At 45.9% G+C, this 17168-nt stretch overlaps 1 protein-coding gene across 2 annotated transcripts in view; it reads right to left on the reverse strand.

Moving 5' to 3' along the window:
• Positions 1 to 17168, reverse strand: part of ADAMTS17 (ADAM metallopeptidase with thrombospondin type 1 motif 17) — a 1096962-nt gene that overhangs the window by 237913 nt on the left and 841881 nt on the right. The window contains exons 15-16 of one of the 2 annotated variants that reach the window (XM_069222782.1): positions 6990 to 7110; positions 3646 to 3720 (exon numbers count right to left, since the gene is read on the reverse strand). In XM_069222782.1, the coding sequence (XP_069078883.1) occupies positions 3646 to 3720; positions 6990 to 7110 (196 nt within the window). The remainder of the gene's footprint in view (positions 1 to 3645; positions 3721 to 6989; positions 7111 to 17168) is intronic. The other variant, XM_069222781.1, reaches the window with a different exon arrangement.

Genomic DNA, 17168 nt, shown 5'->3' on the forward strand with positions numbered 1-17168 from the left:
CAAAATAAAACAAAACTGGTGTTAATGGACGAAGGAAGCCCAGATCCAAGACACGTTGCCCCTAGGCTGTGAATGGTACAGTCTGTTTACTGTGCACCATCATTTCCTATTAAGGAGTTTATCAGCGTCAGCAAGTACGTACTTTTGAACCAATGCTGGCCTTCAGCAGGAGTCTTCCCTGTAGAGCCATAGATGCAGTCCCAAGATAAAGTAAATAAAAAAGAACCGTTCTTGGCTCGGCAAATAACCTCCAAAGTCCCAGTCCTGAGTGACTAGTTTACAACTATTGTATTCCTTCCTGTCCCTTAAAGGCCAATTGATGGGAACTGTTAGACGATTCGGAGTGGCTTGTGCCACAACAAGGCCTGAGGCCAACCAGGAAGCTCTATTTTTGCAAAAGTGGCCTTACCTTAAAGGAATAGTTTAATCAGTACCATAAGTGAGAGGTTTAGTTTACCAGACTAATCTAGATAATCTAGATTCGTTACTCTTTCCTTGCAATCAGGTTTCGGATGGGCCTGCCAGAGATCGCAGGGAGCAGACTCATTCACAGCCATGGGGCACGTGTGTCCCAAAGAAAGACCACATACATCAATCTTCATTGAAAAGCCATGTGAAGAGTCGAAAGCCTACATCTCCTTGTTTTTTTTGCAACATATGCTTTCAAGCCGCTCTGCATTCATGCTAAGCACGCCCACATCAGAGTTTTGCTGCATCTGCACCATCAGCTGGGCTGATGTCTAGAAGCGAGAGGCTGTTCTCACATAAACCCTCTCATGGCCACAGGGCACCCCAGAAGTTAAGTCAAGCCACAGGATCGCTTGGAACCATGCAGGTACAGGAGAGTCTGAGAGATAAATCACTTTTAGCAGTAGAACCACCCAAAACAAACGTGTGCATTTAGCTAGTAAACCCTCTTTTGCTTTTGTTGGAGGTCTCTGCTACAGATTTTTAAAACTTAACAACAATTGTAAAATATATCGGGAGAAATTAAATGTGTGGGCTCAGTTCTAGCAGCTTCACTATTCTGTGCAGAGCTGCTTCACAAGTAGTGTACTGTAGAATTACATAACACTTACTACCCCTGACAAATGTTTGTGCTGCCCTGACATGACCCTTCTGGAGTAGGAAACTGGAAGAAATGTCAGACCTCTCTAAGGAGCTGTGGTAATGTCCACGTGCAAACAAAGGCATGCCAGAGACCTGGAGTGATCACAATATGTCACTTTGCTGGTGTTGAAATTTTCCAGTAAAAAAAGAGGCGTGTTCGTGCCTAGGTGTAAACATGATGTGTGGATGTTTTGACATCATGAACATGCATCAGTGTTCTTTCAATACCAAAATGAATCACTCTTTTGGAGAAACACGGGGAGTCAATGCTGTTCTCGAAACAAAATATGTCTACTTCTTGGCACAAACAAGACGTGCCATTTTCAGGTGAATAAAACCAAGATGTCCTAATATTTCCGTGTAAAGAAGTTGTGTAATGCTTTGATGGAGCTAAACTTGTGTGGTAATGGTCTGACTGTGTCAGTGGTTTAGGGTAAACCAAATGGGTCAGTGATTTAATGCTATTAATGCATAGTACTGTTCTAATGAACGCTAGACCAGTACATTTTTCAATATAAAAGAACTATGGCCCTCATTACAACATTGGCAGGCGGCAACCGCCGACCGCCAAGTTGTATCTGCCGGGCGGCCCCCAGCAGGGATGTCGGCCGCAACACTGGAGCCGGCTCCAAATGGAGCTGGCGGTGTTGCGGCGGTGCGACGGTTGCAGTTGCACCCGTCGCGCTTTTCACTGTCTGTTATGCAGACAGTGAAAAGCTCCATGGGGCCGTGGCAGGGGGCCCCGCGACTCCCCTTTCCGCCAGCTTTTTCATGGCGGTTAATACTGCCATGAAAAGGCTGGTGGGAGGTGGACTCGTAATCCCCTTGCTGGGGGATTACAACCGCTGGGACAAAAGTGGCGGGAAACCGCCGGTCCCAGCGGTGCGACCGCGGCGCTTCCGCCGCGGTCATAATGCCCGAGTTTGTACCGCCAGCCTGTTGGCGATACAAACTCCAGAACAGCCCTGGCGGTCTTTGACCGCAAGGGTTATAATGAGGGCCTATGTCACTGCTCTCTCCTTACTGGTATACGTTATGTGTCTGATGTAAACAAAGTCAGCCAATATTCTGAGATAGGTTTGTGCCAACAATCTGTCATAAACAAGAATAGAAAAATGTTGGGTGCTATGAAAGTATTTAAAAATGAATAAACACAAGTGAATTTCTGGTTTGCTGTATGCAATGGGTGCTAGTGATCCTGCACTAACAATCTGTGTCAATTTGTTCATGCTTGCACAAGATGTAGTTATATTGTAGCCAACAAAAGGTATGCTTTACTGTCTTCTACTGTAACCTACATGTACCATATTTTGTATAAACAATGTGCAAAAAAGGTGTGTAGTTAGTCTAGTGCAGAGTGTTTCAGCAGTATGTATACACATGGTGTGGCAATATTATCTGACATAAACCTGGTGTTGGAATTTCTGACATAAGTAGGATATGTTGACGTTTTCTGGTACAACAAGGTATGTCACTACCCTGATGTAAGTAAACTGTGTGTTAGAATGCATGAACTCCTGTGCAGCTTATCATATGTGAAGGGTTGACTAGTAGAATTTTGGGGGTCCTTTGTTGCATCACTGGCTCTTGGGAAGTTTGTACGGTGCCTAGGCAGCTGCTTGATGTGCCTGGCTGATGAAGGTGAGAGAGAGGTTTGTCTTAATGGAATAAAGATACATGGAAGAAACCCTACAGTGCCCAGTCATTACTACACTGTCCCTATGTTTTCTAGTGTGAAATAGGTGTGTCAATATTTAGATGTCAACAAGTTACGTTGAAGTTTTAATGGAAACAAGGTGTGACAAGGATCAGATTTGTAAATACTGTGTCAATTGTGTGACTTAAATAAGAGATGTTTATGTTTCGTGGTAAGGTTTCACTTCCATCTATCCCGTTACAGTTATTAATTGGTGGTACTGCCACTTTAAATGTTTTGTTATCACTTTGTCAATAAATGAATAATCTCTTATAGATCATGTCAACTTTCAGATCCATTGGAATGAAATATTGCCAGAGATGAGACTGGTACCTGGATACAGGGGATGGCTGGAATTCCTGTTTCTCTGGTGTCCTACCCCTTCTACTCGTCTGATGGTCTGATATTTAAGACTCCTACAGGGCTTCCGGTTTGTCACCAAATCCTCATCAAAACCAGTCAGATGTCTAAGACTGGTTACTGAAAGCTGGGGCCAACATCTGCAAGATTGTAATTCAACCCATTGAATTTATGTTCCATGATCTCTAATGCTCTGCTGGCCTAGGGCCTATTATCATTAACTACCTGCAGATGAGCAGAACGTTTCAACCCCCCCCCCTTGTGCTCTAAGGCAACATTTATGTGGCATGTAGTCTTTACAAAACCCTAAACATTGAAATAAAAAACAAATACATTTTCCTATTCCAATAGGCTTTCGAGAAAACAATGGCTTTTCATTTAAAGGAATAAACATAACATCAAAACAGAAGCCCATGGAAAACCAAGCACCATTACAAAGACCATCCCTGCAAGCATCACACCGCATTGTGGCTTCTTACACGAGAAACACTTAGGAATCGCCTTTGTCTTGGACATCACACAGGTGGAAACCTTCTTACAGTGGCTACCGATGACTGAGAAACATAAAGGGGTTGTCACAGGATTAGTGCTCTGTTGCACTACGTCATGATGGTGCAATCACAGAATAATTTCATAAAACAAGCATAATGAAAAGAGAACACATAACTCACGGGTGGATGTACTGTGAATGATAGAACTTCTGCAAATTCAAGGACACCCCCTTTGGATAATACCATAGATCAGGGCTGTCCAACACTGGTACCTGAGAGTTGGATTCATGTCAGAATTTCAAGGTTGCCACTTAAAAGTGGTTATTCTGAAACTCTTTCTAGGATCTGACCCTCCTGTACCCACAGTAGGCATTTCTATACAACCTTGTATAGCCGGTCTTTAACATGGGTGTTTACCAATCAATAGAATACAGTCTGCCATCAGTAATGTTTGATTATCTCCAGGGTTTTGTTCTTCATCTTGCCTTCAATGGCCTCAACACCTGCAAAGGAACCTATGTTGACATGAAAGGCAGATATCTTCAGATCCACTGGTAGCTCCAATGATGTCACTTCCAGAAACATGTCAGTGCAAGAAGGGTCACGTGCCCTGAGGGAAAGGGCACACTCAAAAGTAAAGGAACGACCAGTGCATGTTCAATCGTAGAGTGGAAGTCTTTCTTGTACAAAGAGAAAACGTAATTTATTTAAAGCTCACAAATAACAAGGTCTCATACAGGACTGCGAAGAGACAAGGAATAACATTTGGATGAAAATGGAATAGGAACCACTAAGAGTTGCTTTACTGCTTGTAAACATAACTAACTAACAAAAACTATCTGGCGTGCTGGACGCATACAAAAAACTGTACTCTATTAAACCAAGAGCAAAGCTGTGTATTTTCCATATCGCCGTCCCCGCGTGGCAGCAGTTTAAACCAGACTGAGGAAGATGTTGTCAAGGAACCGATGGCTGATGTTCAGGTGCCATAAAACACAAGACGTCAGGGCCACTGAGCTGGTCATTGAAATTCAACGCTCGAGAATAAGTCACCTTTGGTCCAGTATTTTTAGATTCATCATTACTGAAACTAGGGGAATCACTCATTGCATGTCAATTTTTTTAGGTAATGATAATATTGTATTTTTTATATCTAGATATGCAGAAAACGAAAGGATGGGCATGCCATCTACACCCGGCCATCCTAACTTCTTGTGACTCCCAGCCCTTCCCTGCTGATCATACTGCTACTCCTTTCCATGAGCACAGAACACCAGCCATGACAAGTACTATCAGATCTAAGACGGAATGACAGCATTTGAGGCAACACAACCCAGACATGAAGGAACCAACCGGCACCTTCTTCCGACTTCCCCTGGAGGGATCTTTAATGTAAAAGTCCCTGATGCAAATGGTGAGGTTCGTGCAAAGCCCCACTAAACTCGTGGAAGCCATAGTCTCTGTGGCCCCCCCAAGTAAAACCAGGCCCCTAAAGGACCTCACATAGTATATCTATCCGCAGTCAAAACATGGAGTAAGCAATTCCTTACCTTGTCCAACAACTATGTCGAAAACAGGGTCATATAACATCAGTCTTTGGAGGCTGACAAGCCCCCCCCTGTACCCTTTCGTATATGCCTGCCTCTGACAAGGTGGTGAACTGAGGCCAGTCAGGTAAATGAGCAGATTCTGAGGGGCAGGTTCTGTTTTGCTTGTGCCAGTAGGCATGCTTGTATAATGGCCTGTTATCTCACTACACCAACGTTTGCTATTTAGTTGCCATACACAACCAACATTGAGTTAACGTCAGCCTACTAACCCCTTATGACTAGTGAGACGCACATGATAATGCACAACTCCTTTTAAAAATGGAAGAACCTCACTGCTAGCTGAATGAAGTGGTGCTTCTGGCCGCAGACGCACCAAAGTATCTAAGCACTTGCTTGTGTGACCAAATAAAAATGTAGGAAAAGCCTCTCCTTTAATCCTCTCATATAATTTGCCATGTTGTTCCCATATGCCCGGATCTCGGTATTGGGGTGGCACGGACATGAAATCCCATCAAATTTGCACCTCGGACGTTGTTGCGGCAGATAGCGGAAAACATTATGTACTACTCGCCAGTGTCTATAGCTGGAAGCCACAATACTTGCAAAGCATCCAGCTGCGGCAACCAACAGTGAACTGATGCACAGGTTGAGCATGAAGCCAGCAGCATTTCAGAGGCTGAAACCACATTCAAGAGCTTGAGAATTTAGTGTCCAGCTCAACACATTCCCTGCTTCTGCTAAGTGAACAAGGAAGAGGATTGAACAGAGTCAAGATGGAAATAAGAGGCCCATCCTGTATATATTTCTCCCAGCGCCATTAAATCCCATAAAAGAACAGAGGATAAGGCCCTCTTATTTCAGAGGGGGCACTGTGAACCATCCACAATGCATCTGTTTAGGCGGTAAAACTATCAGGACTTAGAATCTGCTCTCTGATAATCTTAATATTGTGATCTATATTAAGGAGGATGGAAACATAAACGTCCCTTTCAGTGGGAAGTGAGGTGATTGTACTCAACAGCGAACATCTCGGGCTACTGCATCTGTTTTAGAATCAGACGAGACTACTACGTCCAGTAAAAAGAGATGTGGGATAGCTGCATGCATTTAAAAAACATAATCGATGCATTGAGAGAGATGTAGGACAACTGCATCCATGTCAGAAAATAGTTGGTTAACTTTGGCCATTTCAGAAAGATGTGAGGCAATCGTGTTAATTTTGAAGATATTTTAGGTAAATGTATCAGTATCAATTCACTACAGGCTGACTTTGCACACTTTAAAGAATAGTAAGGTAAGTATTACTTTCAACAAGATATACTTATTTCTTTCTGCAAAATTAGGGGGAAATTTCAGAGTCTAGCAGATTGGCATCCAACCAGGAAGACTCCCTCAGGACCATGGTGACTAAAGCTGCCAGCGTTCCAAAATGGGGACATTGATCCTAGTGCGCTGAAAATAATATTGTTTAGTTGGACAGACTGACAGACATGATATAAGACTACAAAAAAAGAAAGAAAGGGTCATTTACAGATTTCCCACTTCTGAAGCCATTTTTATGTCAGTGTTTTGTAGAGTTCCCCCATGCAAAACAACCCCCTTTCTGCAACACAACATTCATAACTATCAATAAATCAAAGAACACATAGAGAAAGGTCACATCGTGGACTGAGGTGCTGCCCATGGGCTGTACATTATTACCTCATTAGGAGGTCACAACAGAGTGTTCCTCACCAGAAACACTCAGAGGTTACAGAGAGATCTGGATGAGCTCCTACTCACCCATGCCCTTGGTGTGGTTGAAGTCTCCCTTAACCACCTTGCAGGTTTTGCCGTCTCCATTACAGATCCCACAGCGGTCCTCCCTGGCAGCAGAGCCAATAATGCCGTCACATCCAATTTTCTAATGAACACAATCAGAAGGGATTCTTTATCAGTTCATTTGCGTGTCTTAAATGTCTGCTCAGACGATGTCACCCATGTTACATGCATAGGTATCAGGGAAGGAAAGCAAAGCCACAGTTCCCTTTCCTGAGACACCATTATCCAGCTCAGTGTACTGCAGTATATAGTAAAGGGGTGCTGCCAAAAAAACTGAGGTTTTAATATTGACCAGAACATAGATCTACTCTATAACATTAACTTTCAATACATCGTCAAGGTAAGTAGATGCAGAGTTAGAATAATAATTCTGTCCCTGTAGGAAACCAGCACCTTTCTGGCATAGTTACCCCCACATGTTTCCAGGTGTCAGTATGTTTGGACTGTAGTACACTGGGATTCTGCTAACCAAGACCCCAGCTGTCAGTGCTCTCTCCTCTAAATTTACTTGTATGATAACTTTTACACCCCACAATTGGCATACTGGTGCACCCATGTAAGTCCCTAGTATATGGTACTTAGCTGCCCAGGACACTGGTACACTAGGGGTTCCACCACCGACTGCAGCATGTATTGTGCCACCTATGGGGGAACCGTGCAAACTGTGACTACAGGCCTGCCATTGCAGTCTGTATAAAACAGTGCATGCACCTTTCACTCCATATATAAGGTTTGCTTTATATCATGGTCACTGCACTCTGACCCTGTATATCACCCCTCAGGTAGGTCCTTCAGCCCAAGGACAGGGTGCATGGTACTAAGTGTGAGTGCACCCCTGCATGAGCAGTGGTGCCCCTACAAACCCCAGGCTCCATTTCCTGGGCTTTGCAAGTGTGGGGAAGCCATCCTAAGGTATGTAGTAGACACTGGCCAACACGAATTGTCCAGCTACATAATGGCTTCATCGAACATAGGCATGTTTGATATCAAACATGTTGGAGTCATGCAACTGTATCAATTTCAGTGCTAGTTGCATGATGCCATGTACTCTAGGGGATCCCCCAAAGTCTATCTGTACAGCCTTGCAGGGCCTGCATGACAGACAGTGCTGCTGCCGAACCCACACACTGTTCTGCCCTCCTGATGCTGAGCCTAATTCAAGCAGGGAAAGGCAGAATCACTGCAGTAGGTGTCCAACCCCCCCTTCCTGGGTTACTTACGGGCTTCCCTGAGGGTGGGACCCTAGATTTGGCTGCAAAATGTCAGGAACCATTTGCAAGTCTCCTCTGCAATACACTTCTGCAACCTGGACCCCTGGAATCACTGCTGTTCTTCTCTGGAACCAGAACCAGGACTGTAACCAGTAACTCCCCCTCTAGAATTCTGCTACATCCAGGTGACCTTTATACAGGTAACTTCTGTAAACCATGCCATTAAGTAGAGTTCAAAGGAAACCTCCGACAAATCAATTCTTGGAAAAAGTTAGAAGAAAAAATAGTCGAAATGGGATTATTGTGCCTCAATTAGCCTGGTAATGCAATTTGAAAAGTCCCTCTTTACACTTCAGCGTTCTTGAAAGAGACCTTTTTTATTAAAGAGGTATCTTCTCTCCTGCAAAGTTTTATAGAGGGCTGTGCCTCCTTGTTATATCTTACTTACTGAGCGAGAACGTTATTTTACATGTGTTAACTATTTATATATTTTATGAAATGCAGTTTAAATATTTAATTTATATACATTCACTCCCCTCAGTTAACGACCTGTTCTATGGACAGACTCCAGTCTTTCACAGAGGGGCTGCTCCCTTGCTTCTGAAATTTGCACTTTGATGACTATTTTTCTTGATTTCGTTTGGTCATACTCATCAACTTAACTCACCACAGCTGTTCCCAGGATAGCCGGCCCTCGCTGGATTCACAGATCACTCCCTCTGGAGCCCACTTGTGCAGAGCATGGAAACATTAGGAGGTCTACTTCATTACCGGCTGGCCCCAGCCTCCTAAACACCCCTTTATCCAAAAGAAATAATGCTGCACGCTGCAGATTTTAAGAGTCTCCGGTTTGTTGGTAGTCAATTAAAGGTGATCCTGCGTGGGCACAACATGACCTCTTTTATGTGAAAAGCTTTGTATATCCAAAAAGCCTCCTATACAATGGTGTCCTCGAACATTTTTATTTTGTTAAAACATATAACTACGTAAACACAGTAACAAGTTATTACGGGACAATTTATTCGGGGGCTGGGTTGAATTGTACGAGTTAAAACAAACTTCAACTAAGGCTCTAGTCCCGTAGGAAGTGCAGTAACTGTTAGAAAGCTAGAAGGGCTACAGGTGTCCTGGGCAGCGTTCTGAGATCCTAGATGGGCTGGAGACAGGCTACTGGCCATCTTAGGCGGGCCCGCGAAGGGCTGGGGTGAGGCATGGTAGCTTTGACAAGACCTCCCTTATGCTGGAGTAATGGACCTTGTGGGTTGGGGCAGGCCCCTGGGATAAACGTGGCATTTCAGAAACTCAGGAGTCCAGGGGCTAGATACTTGGGTAGTATTTGAGCAATGAAAAGGCTGTGAAATGCTACAGAAGCTGTCATGCAGTGGAGGGAAGGATCCCACTAAGTTGTGATGGAATCATGAAGGGATCAGATGGGGATTTTGAGGCTAGAGAAAACACTATGGCCCTCCTTACGAGTTTGTCGGAATACAGCGGTGTATTTACTTTCGGGTAAATACCATTACTCCAGGGTGAGGTATTTACCAAGTGTGGTAAATACCGTCTATTTCATTAAATACATTCTATTTCAAGTATGTCAAAGGAAAATTGAGCATAACATGATTAACAGTTTTTTTGTACAATTCCAGATCCTGCATGTTTTACCTTTTGCCCAAGCTTATTCCCCGGAAAAATTTCAGCAGGTATGATCTGTTAGAATTTATCAGGGGAAAACTATGGTAATTAACACAGGATTCGTAGTTCCAATGCCTGCACAAATACGTGCTTGCACAAGGGTTGGATTTTAGCTGTAATGAGGGCCTAGGAGTGTGTATGGCAGGCTCGAAATCCTCCTACTAATTTACAAGAATTTCAATGTACATCATAAATAATACCGGAACAGTGCACGATGCATAAATGGAGGATATTCATGTAAATAGCATTTTCAAAAATTTCCCTTTTCACTTAAAATGATTGCTGCCCAGATCACGTTTTGATTGGTGAACCATGTGTTGTTTTCTGTTTTTCCTGGTGTGGTACTAGTGTTTCCCATGCCTCTGGGTCCCTCCTCAGCACATTCTTGGGGTCGGACACCTCTGATGGTGACCACACCATTGCAGTGGACATTTTTTCCACAGCTTGAAAATCGGGAGCTGGTATCGATTCACTATTTTCTCTATGGTGAACAAAAAAACTCTACAGTCACTCACTAGCCATTCACATTTTTCAAAAAAATCTAATGTAATTGACAGAAGTTACACATTACTCAATTGCCACTGTAAACAGCACAGATACACAAAGTTGTAACCCTTTCAAGCCAACCAGGCACATTTTTAAATGCCTCTATTTAAAAAACTCAACAGATTGCCAGAACCCCTTTCAGAGGGCCACAGCGCACGCAGGAGTTACTGGGCCCAACGGTGGGGGTTGAGGACATTCACTCCTGATGACCTATGTCCTGACCTACTATGGAGCCTGAGCAACAGGGGCAAGTACCCTCTCTTCACTTGACTTCCAGTGGCAGACATGAAAAAGCTGTTTAAGGCTCCATGGTGATGGGGGCAGGGGTGGATACAGATTAAGAAACATGGCTCGTAACTCAATGAGTGTGCTGCAGCAGCAATAAATCAACGTCCAGGTGAATACTTACTTTTATAACTCAACAAAGTATTTTATTCTAACTCAACTCATTCAAAGGAAGATTACAGAATCATACACATTTCTCCCGTGAGGCAGGCACACATACATCCAGGCACATATACGTCCAGTGCAGAGGTCAAGGCTCTAGTGTTTCATTGGCAAGTCCCTGTCCCACCCATTCCTTGCAATGTGATTGGGGTTATTCCCCATTTACCGGTGGTCACATCCAGGAAATGCTCCGTAGAAGGCCTTATCTCAAGGGTCCACTCTGACTTTTTCAATGCAGTCAAAAGTGTCTTAATGCTACAGTGCCTCAGCAGTGAATCTCCCCTGGGCCTGGTAGGCCCGTAACAAGTCTTACTCGCTCCGGCAGGAAGCAGGCGTGCAGTTTCTTGGAGGGTGGCTGGTTAATGGGCACTCTCAACAGCTCTGTTCCTGCTCAGGTAAGTCAGCTGCACATGGATGTAACAGCAGCATTCGGCAAGCACAGGCTCTTTCTTTAGCCCCCGCAGTTGTTCTCGGACAGCTGTCAGAGGTGTTTCAATGCTCCTGCTGCAGGGTAAGTTTGCAGTGGGTGATTCTGTTGCTCCTGACCTGGTCAGGTGGCCATGCTGCCACAGTGTCCTCATTCGGCCCACGAGGTTGGGTCAAATACAGTTCTTGTTGCTCGTGGTGACCTATTGGTCACCGCTACTCACAGTTCACTGGCTCCTTCCCGATCCACACGGCACAAGTATTTCTGGCAGCCCCTCATGGTATACGGGGTTACCACACCACTGCTACACAAGGAGTCAGTCCTTACCGCCCAACAGCCTTTATCACTGTGGCCCCTCCTGCATACGGGGTTGCCACACAGTGTCGCGTAGGCTTCGGCCCTGATCCGAAGACAGTAATTTCCGCAGCTGCCCCTCCTGACTCGTAGGGTTGCAACAACTGTGCTGAACAGGCATCAGCCCTTACTGCACTGCAATATTTTCATATGGCCATCTTCATGGCAGCCATCTCCTGGCATATGGGGGCGTCGACTCAGTCCTGCACATGACCAAAGACCCAATTGGTGCTGCACCCGTCTCCTGGCACTGGATGTCCATTCGAAAGGGCTCCCTACTGGAGCCCCTTCCCTGCAACACTCTCCTCTTCCTCACAAGGCACACTGGTTTTGGCAAAGAGGCAGGTACGGGTGCGCCAGAGCAGGTGGTCTCGTTTTCCCTTGGGTGATGCCCCATTACCCAGCAGGGAGACTAGCAGGTCTTGGCCCCCAATCCTGGTCACAGACAAAAGTCTTGCAGAGCTTCACTTTCTCACACAACCTGTCAGGCTGCGTGTCAGATGTCAATTTTTGGGGTCTCAATCTCCCTTTCTTATAGTCCATTTCCAGACACAAAATGTGACTTAGGGTCTGGATATTTGAAGTTTTATGTTAGGGTCCTGCTTCCTTTGAAGTACATACTTCTCTCCCTCTCCCTCTGAAAAGCTGTCTGTTACAACAGGTGAGACTCCAAAGGTGATAGTCCCCTAACACAGGCAGTGGGAGTGACTAGAGTTCCCACCTGGGTGTCAATCACCATGATATGTGCATCAAAAGGTTAATTTAGGGCTTCCAGCTCCACTCTTTATGATTCCCTTATCACCACACAAATATGTATGGGGATATTCCTCTACCTCCTCAAGTCTTCACCAGCTAGGCCTGGGCTTCCCAAAATGGAACCTAGGTTCCTCCATGTAATGGCCCATTACAGACACTCTTGGACTCAGTGTATGTACACAGCATACACACTGTCCAGCACTGTTACCTCCATGTATTGTGGCACACATGCACTTAGCGTGCGCTGCTCAGTACTGTAGCCTTTCTGTATTATGCCACTTGCAAACACACATACACCTAGCACACACATTCACCATGCGCAACTGCACAGTGCTACACTCTTTGTGTATTGTACTCCTTGCTGGTACACATACACCCAGTTTATGCACTTGCCACACACACACTGAATAGCACTACATCTTTCATGTACTGCACTCCTCGCAGTTACACATACATCCAGTATGTGTACTCTTCATGCATGCACTGCACAGCACTGCTCTATCCCTGTATTGTACCCTTCCCAGGCACACATATATCCAGCGCAGAGGTACCACTCCTGCACAGCACTCCACATCTAACTGATGTACGCCAAGGCTGAGTTAAGCACAGGGCAGCAGAACTTTAAAAAGTGAGTGAATCTGTAGGCCTTACTCCAGTGGCACAAGTTAAAAAGGACCTGTTCCGTCCTACTGATCACTACACAGTATGCTGCTACCACAGCACTCGTGTTGCTTAACTCCTGGTGAAGGCATTAGCCTTCCACCACTATGAGGTTAGTTATTTGGGTGTCCCTTCTGGTCCAACAAGACTTCAGTCTATAAGACAGGCCTATATCATGGCACACATACATGATCTGTGTTTGCCCATGAAAACAGAAATCAGCATTAGGGATCCAGACAACAGTACATTTGGGCACTCAGGGCAGGGGTACACGTTCATTACTATGTAGAGGACTTATATATCCCAAACACAAATTTACACCAAACCAACAAAAGCATGTTTTCTGAGTAAAGTTCTACTTTTGTGCCACATTTGGTGTAAAATTGTTCAGCAGTTTTTGCTGCAGAGCTGAGCAAAATTTCCTGTGGTAGTGGAAATGGGAAAATACAACTTTTTTGACTCCCACCCCACACCCACTTTTTTCTCACTCACGCAGTAGTGCATGAAATGTGACATTGCACACCTTTTTATTGCGTAAATTCTGTGCAGCTCCACCAATGAAAGTTAAAGTTACAAACTAAATATAAAATACTTTTCCAATGAAAAGTGGGTCTGAACCTAAACTGCAGAATAGGCATATATGTATATATATATATATATATATAGATACACACATACATATATAACTATATTTATCTTTATCAATAATTATATATGTGTGTGTGTGTATATATATATATATATATATATATATATATATATGTATGATTTGGTGATTAAAGCGTTTCGCTTTATTTTCCTGAAGTCCTGAGTGTGCGATCTTTATCGTTTTTTTTGTTTGGATTGATTCATTATTACCTGTCTGCTCTTGCCGGTTTTCGCGCCACCCCTCGTGGGCCTTTCCAAGCCCGGAATGAGCAATTGGATATATATATATATATATATATATACATACACAAAATGGAACATATTTGTTACTGGTAAATTGTGGTTTCTTTTTCTCAAAACAATATTAATGTATGTTAGACATACAGTAAATATATAGATTTTAAACAAACCCAAACAAAACTGAAATTGGCCAGTTATGGTTAACACAAACAAACACACAATAGAGAGTGAGAAATGAGCTGGCTCACCTTCCCATATGAACATACATACAAACAAAAGAAGCAAATACATCACCATTTTCTCAGGTAGTGCTACTAAATTACATTACTACCCCTATGTTTCTCTCAATAGTTGAACAGCATCGCTGTTGTTAAAAACAAAGAATGTGGTGACGTACTCACTTTTTCTGTTTGCAGTTATGGTTATCTACAAAAACCCCAATTCATACCTGCGTCATGCAATGCATAAGATATCACACGTAACATCACTGATCTCATCTCGAATAACGTCACTGATGACATCACATATGAGATCACGACCTTACTGGTGAGAGGATTAATGACAGCTATATGAGCAAGTATGCTATATGTTGCAGATTGTGTGACGGTCAAGCAAGCACATGGAATGAATAAAACCACTCCGATATTGTCTAAAAAAAAGGTAAAATAGGACAACATGATTTACAATTAATACTAACGATAAAGGCTCCCATGTCAGACTTTACTCGAGGAACAAAATGTTTGAAAACAATCAATCAATCAATCATTCGCATTTATAAAGCGCGCTACTCACCCATAAAGGGTCTCAAGGCGCTGGGGGGGGGGGGAGGGGTCAGTGCTCGAAGAGCCAGGTCTTGAGCTGCCTTCTGAAGGAGAGGTGTTCAGGTATGGCGCGAAGGTGGCTGGGCAGAGAGTTCCAGGTCTTCGCTGCCAGGAAAGAGAAGGATCTTCCTCCGGCGGTGGCTTTGCGGATGCGGGGTACGGCTGCCAGGGCCTGTCCGGCGGATCGTAGAGTGCGCGGAGGAGTGTAGAAGGAGACGCGGTTGTTGATGAGTTTGGGTCCGAGGTTGTGAAGGGCTTTGTGTGCGTGGGTGAGGAGTCGGAAGGTGATCCTCTTGTTGACAGGGAGCCAATGGAGTTTTTTCAGGTGTCCTGAGATGTGGTGGTGGCGAGGGGTGTCCAGGATGAGTCTTGCGGCAGCGTTCTGGATCCGTTGGAGTTTCCTCAGCAGCTTGGTGGTGATGCCCGCGTACAGGGTGTTCCCGTAGTCCAAGCGACTGGTGACGAGGGCGTGGGTGACGGTCTTCCTGGTGTCGGTGGGGATCCAGCGGAAGATCTTGCGGAGCATGTGTAGGGTGTTGAAGCATGCCGAGGTCACCGAGTTCACCTGTCTGGTCATGGTGAGGGATGAGTCCAGGATGAAGCCGAGGTTGCGCGCGTGGTCGGTGGGTTGGGGGGTGCTGCCTAGGGCGGGGGGCCACCAGGAGTCGTCCCATGCGGTGGGAGTGGGGCCGAGGATGAGGACCTCCGTCTTGTCGGCGTTCAGTTTCAGGCGGCTGTCTGTCATCCAGTTCGCCACTTCCTTCATTCCTTCATGTAATCTGGTCCTAGCTGAGGTGGGGTTGTTAGTGAAGGATAAGATGAGCTGGGTGGCGTATGATATTAGGTCGAGTCCGTGTTTGCGTGCGATGTTCGCCAGGGGGGTCATGTAGATGTTGAAGAGAGTGGGGCTGAGGGAGGATCCTTGAGGTACGCCGCAGATGATCTCCGTGGCTGTGGATCTGAAGGGGGGCAGGCGGACTCTCTGAGTCCTTCCGGAGAGGAAGGAGATGATCCATTCGAGGGCCTTGCCTCTGATGCCGGCGTTGCTGAGGCGTCGTATCAGGGTGCAGTGGCAGACCGTGTCGAAGGCTGCGGAGAGGTCCAGGAGTATGAGGGCCACGGTCTCACCCTTGTCGGTCAGGGCTCTGATGTCGTCCGTGGCTGCGATGAGGGCGGTTTCGGTGCTGTGGTTGGTCCTGAAACCGAACTGTGTGGGGTCGAGGGAGTCGTTGGTTTCCAGGGTGTTGGTGAGTTGAGTGTTGACAATTTTCTCAATCACTTTGGCGGGGAACGGCAGGAGAGAGATGGGCTGGAAGTTTTTGAGTTCGGTGGGTTCTGCTGTGGGTTTCTTTAAGAGGGCGTTGAGCTCTGCGTGTTTCCAGCTCTCAGGGAAGGTGGCGGTGGTGAGGGAGGTGTTGATGACATCTCGGAGGTGCGGTGCGATGATGTCGTCGGCTTTGTTGTAGATGTGGTGCGGGCAGGGGTCCGATGGGGATCCGGAGTGGATCGAGTTCATGACGCGGGTGGTCTCCTCGGTGGTGGTTGGGCTCCAGGTGAGGATGGTGGTGACGTCGGTAGCGGGTTCCGAGGGGGGGTTCGCGTCGGTGGTCGGGAAGCTGTTGTATATGTCGGTGATCTTGTGGTGGAAGAAGGTCGCGAGGGAGTCGCAGAGGTCCTGTGATGGAGGGATGGAGTTGTTTTCTGCGTCCGGGTTGGAGAGCTCTTTGACGATGCCAAATAGTTCCTTGCTGTTGTGGGCGTTGTTGTCAAGTCTGTTCCGGTAGGCTGTTTTTCGTGCGGCGCGGAGGTGTTGGTGGTGTTGGCGGGTGGCGTCCTTGAGAGCTGACATGTTCTCTTCGGTCTGGTTGAGGCGCCACGTCTTCTCGCGGGCGCGGCATTCTTTCTTGGAGTCCTTGAGGCCGGGTTGAACCAGGAGTTTTTCTTGTGGTTGTTGGTGCTGGCTTGAGTTTTCAGGGGGGCCAGGAGGTTGGCGCAATCGGAGATCCAGTTGGTGAGGTTGTTGGCGGCTTCGTTTGGGTCGGTGGTGCTGGTGGGTCGGTTCTGGGAGAGGGTTGATGCGAGCTGATCCGTGGAGATACGATTCCAGTGTCTTCTTGGTGGTTGCTGGGTGTGGTGGTGCACAGTGGTCTTCTTGAAGATGAAGTGGACGCAGCTGTGGTCCGACCAGGTGAGTTCGGTGGTGTGGCTGAAGGTGATGTGTTTGCTGGAGGAGAAGATGGGGTTGAGCGTGTGTCCGGCGTAGTGGGTGGGGGTGTTGACTAGCTGATTCAGTCCCAGGTTGGCGAGGTTGTCCAGTAAGGCGGTGGTGTTGTTGTCG

This window comes from Pleurodeles waltl, chromosome 3_1 (genome assembly GCF_031143425.1).
Source record: "Pleurodeles waltl isolate 20211129_DDA chromosome 3_1, aPleWal1.hap1.20221129, whole genome shotgun sequence".
Taxonomy (NCBI): domain Eukaryota; kingdom Metazoa; phylum Chordata; class Amphibia; order Caudata; family Salamandridae; genus Pleurodeles; species Pleurodeles waltl.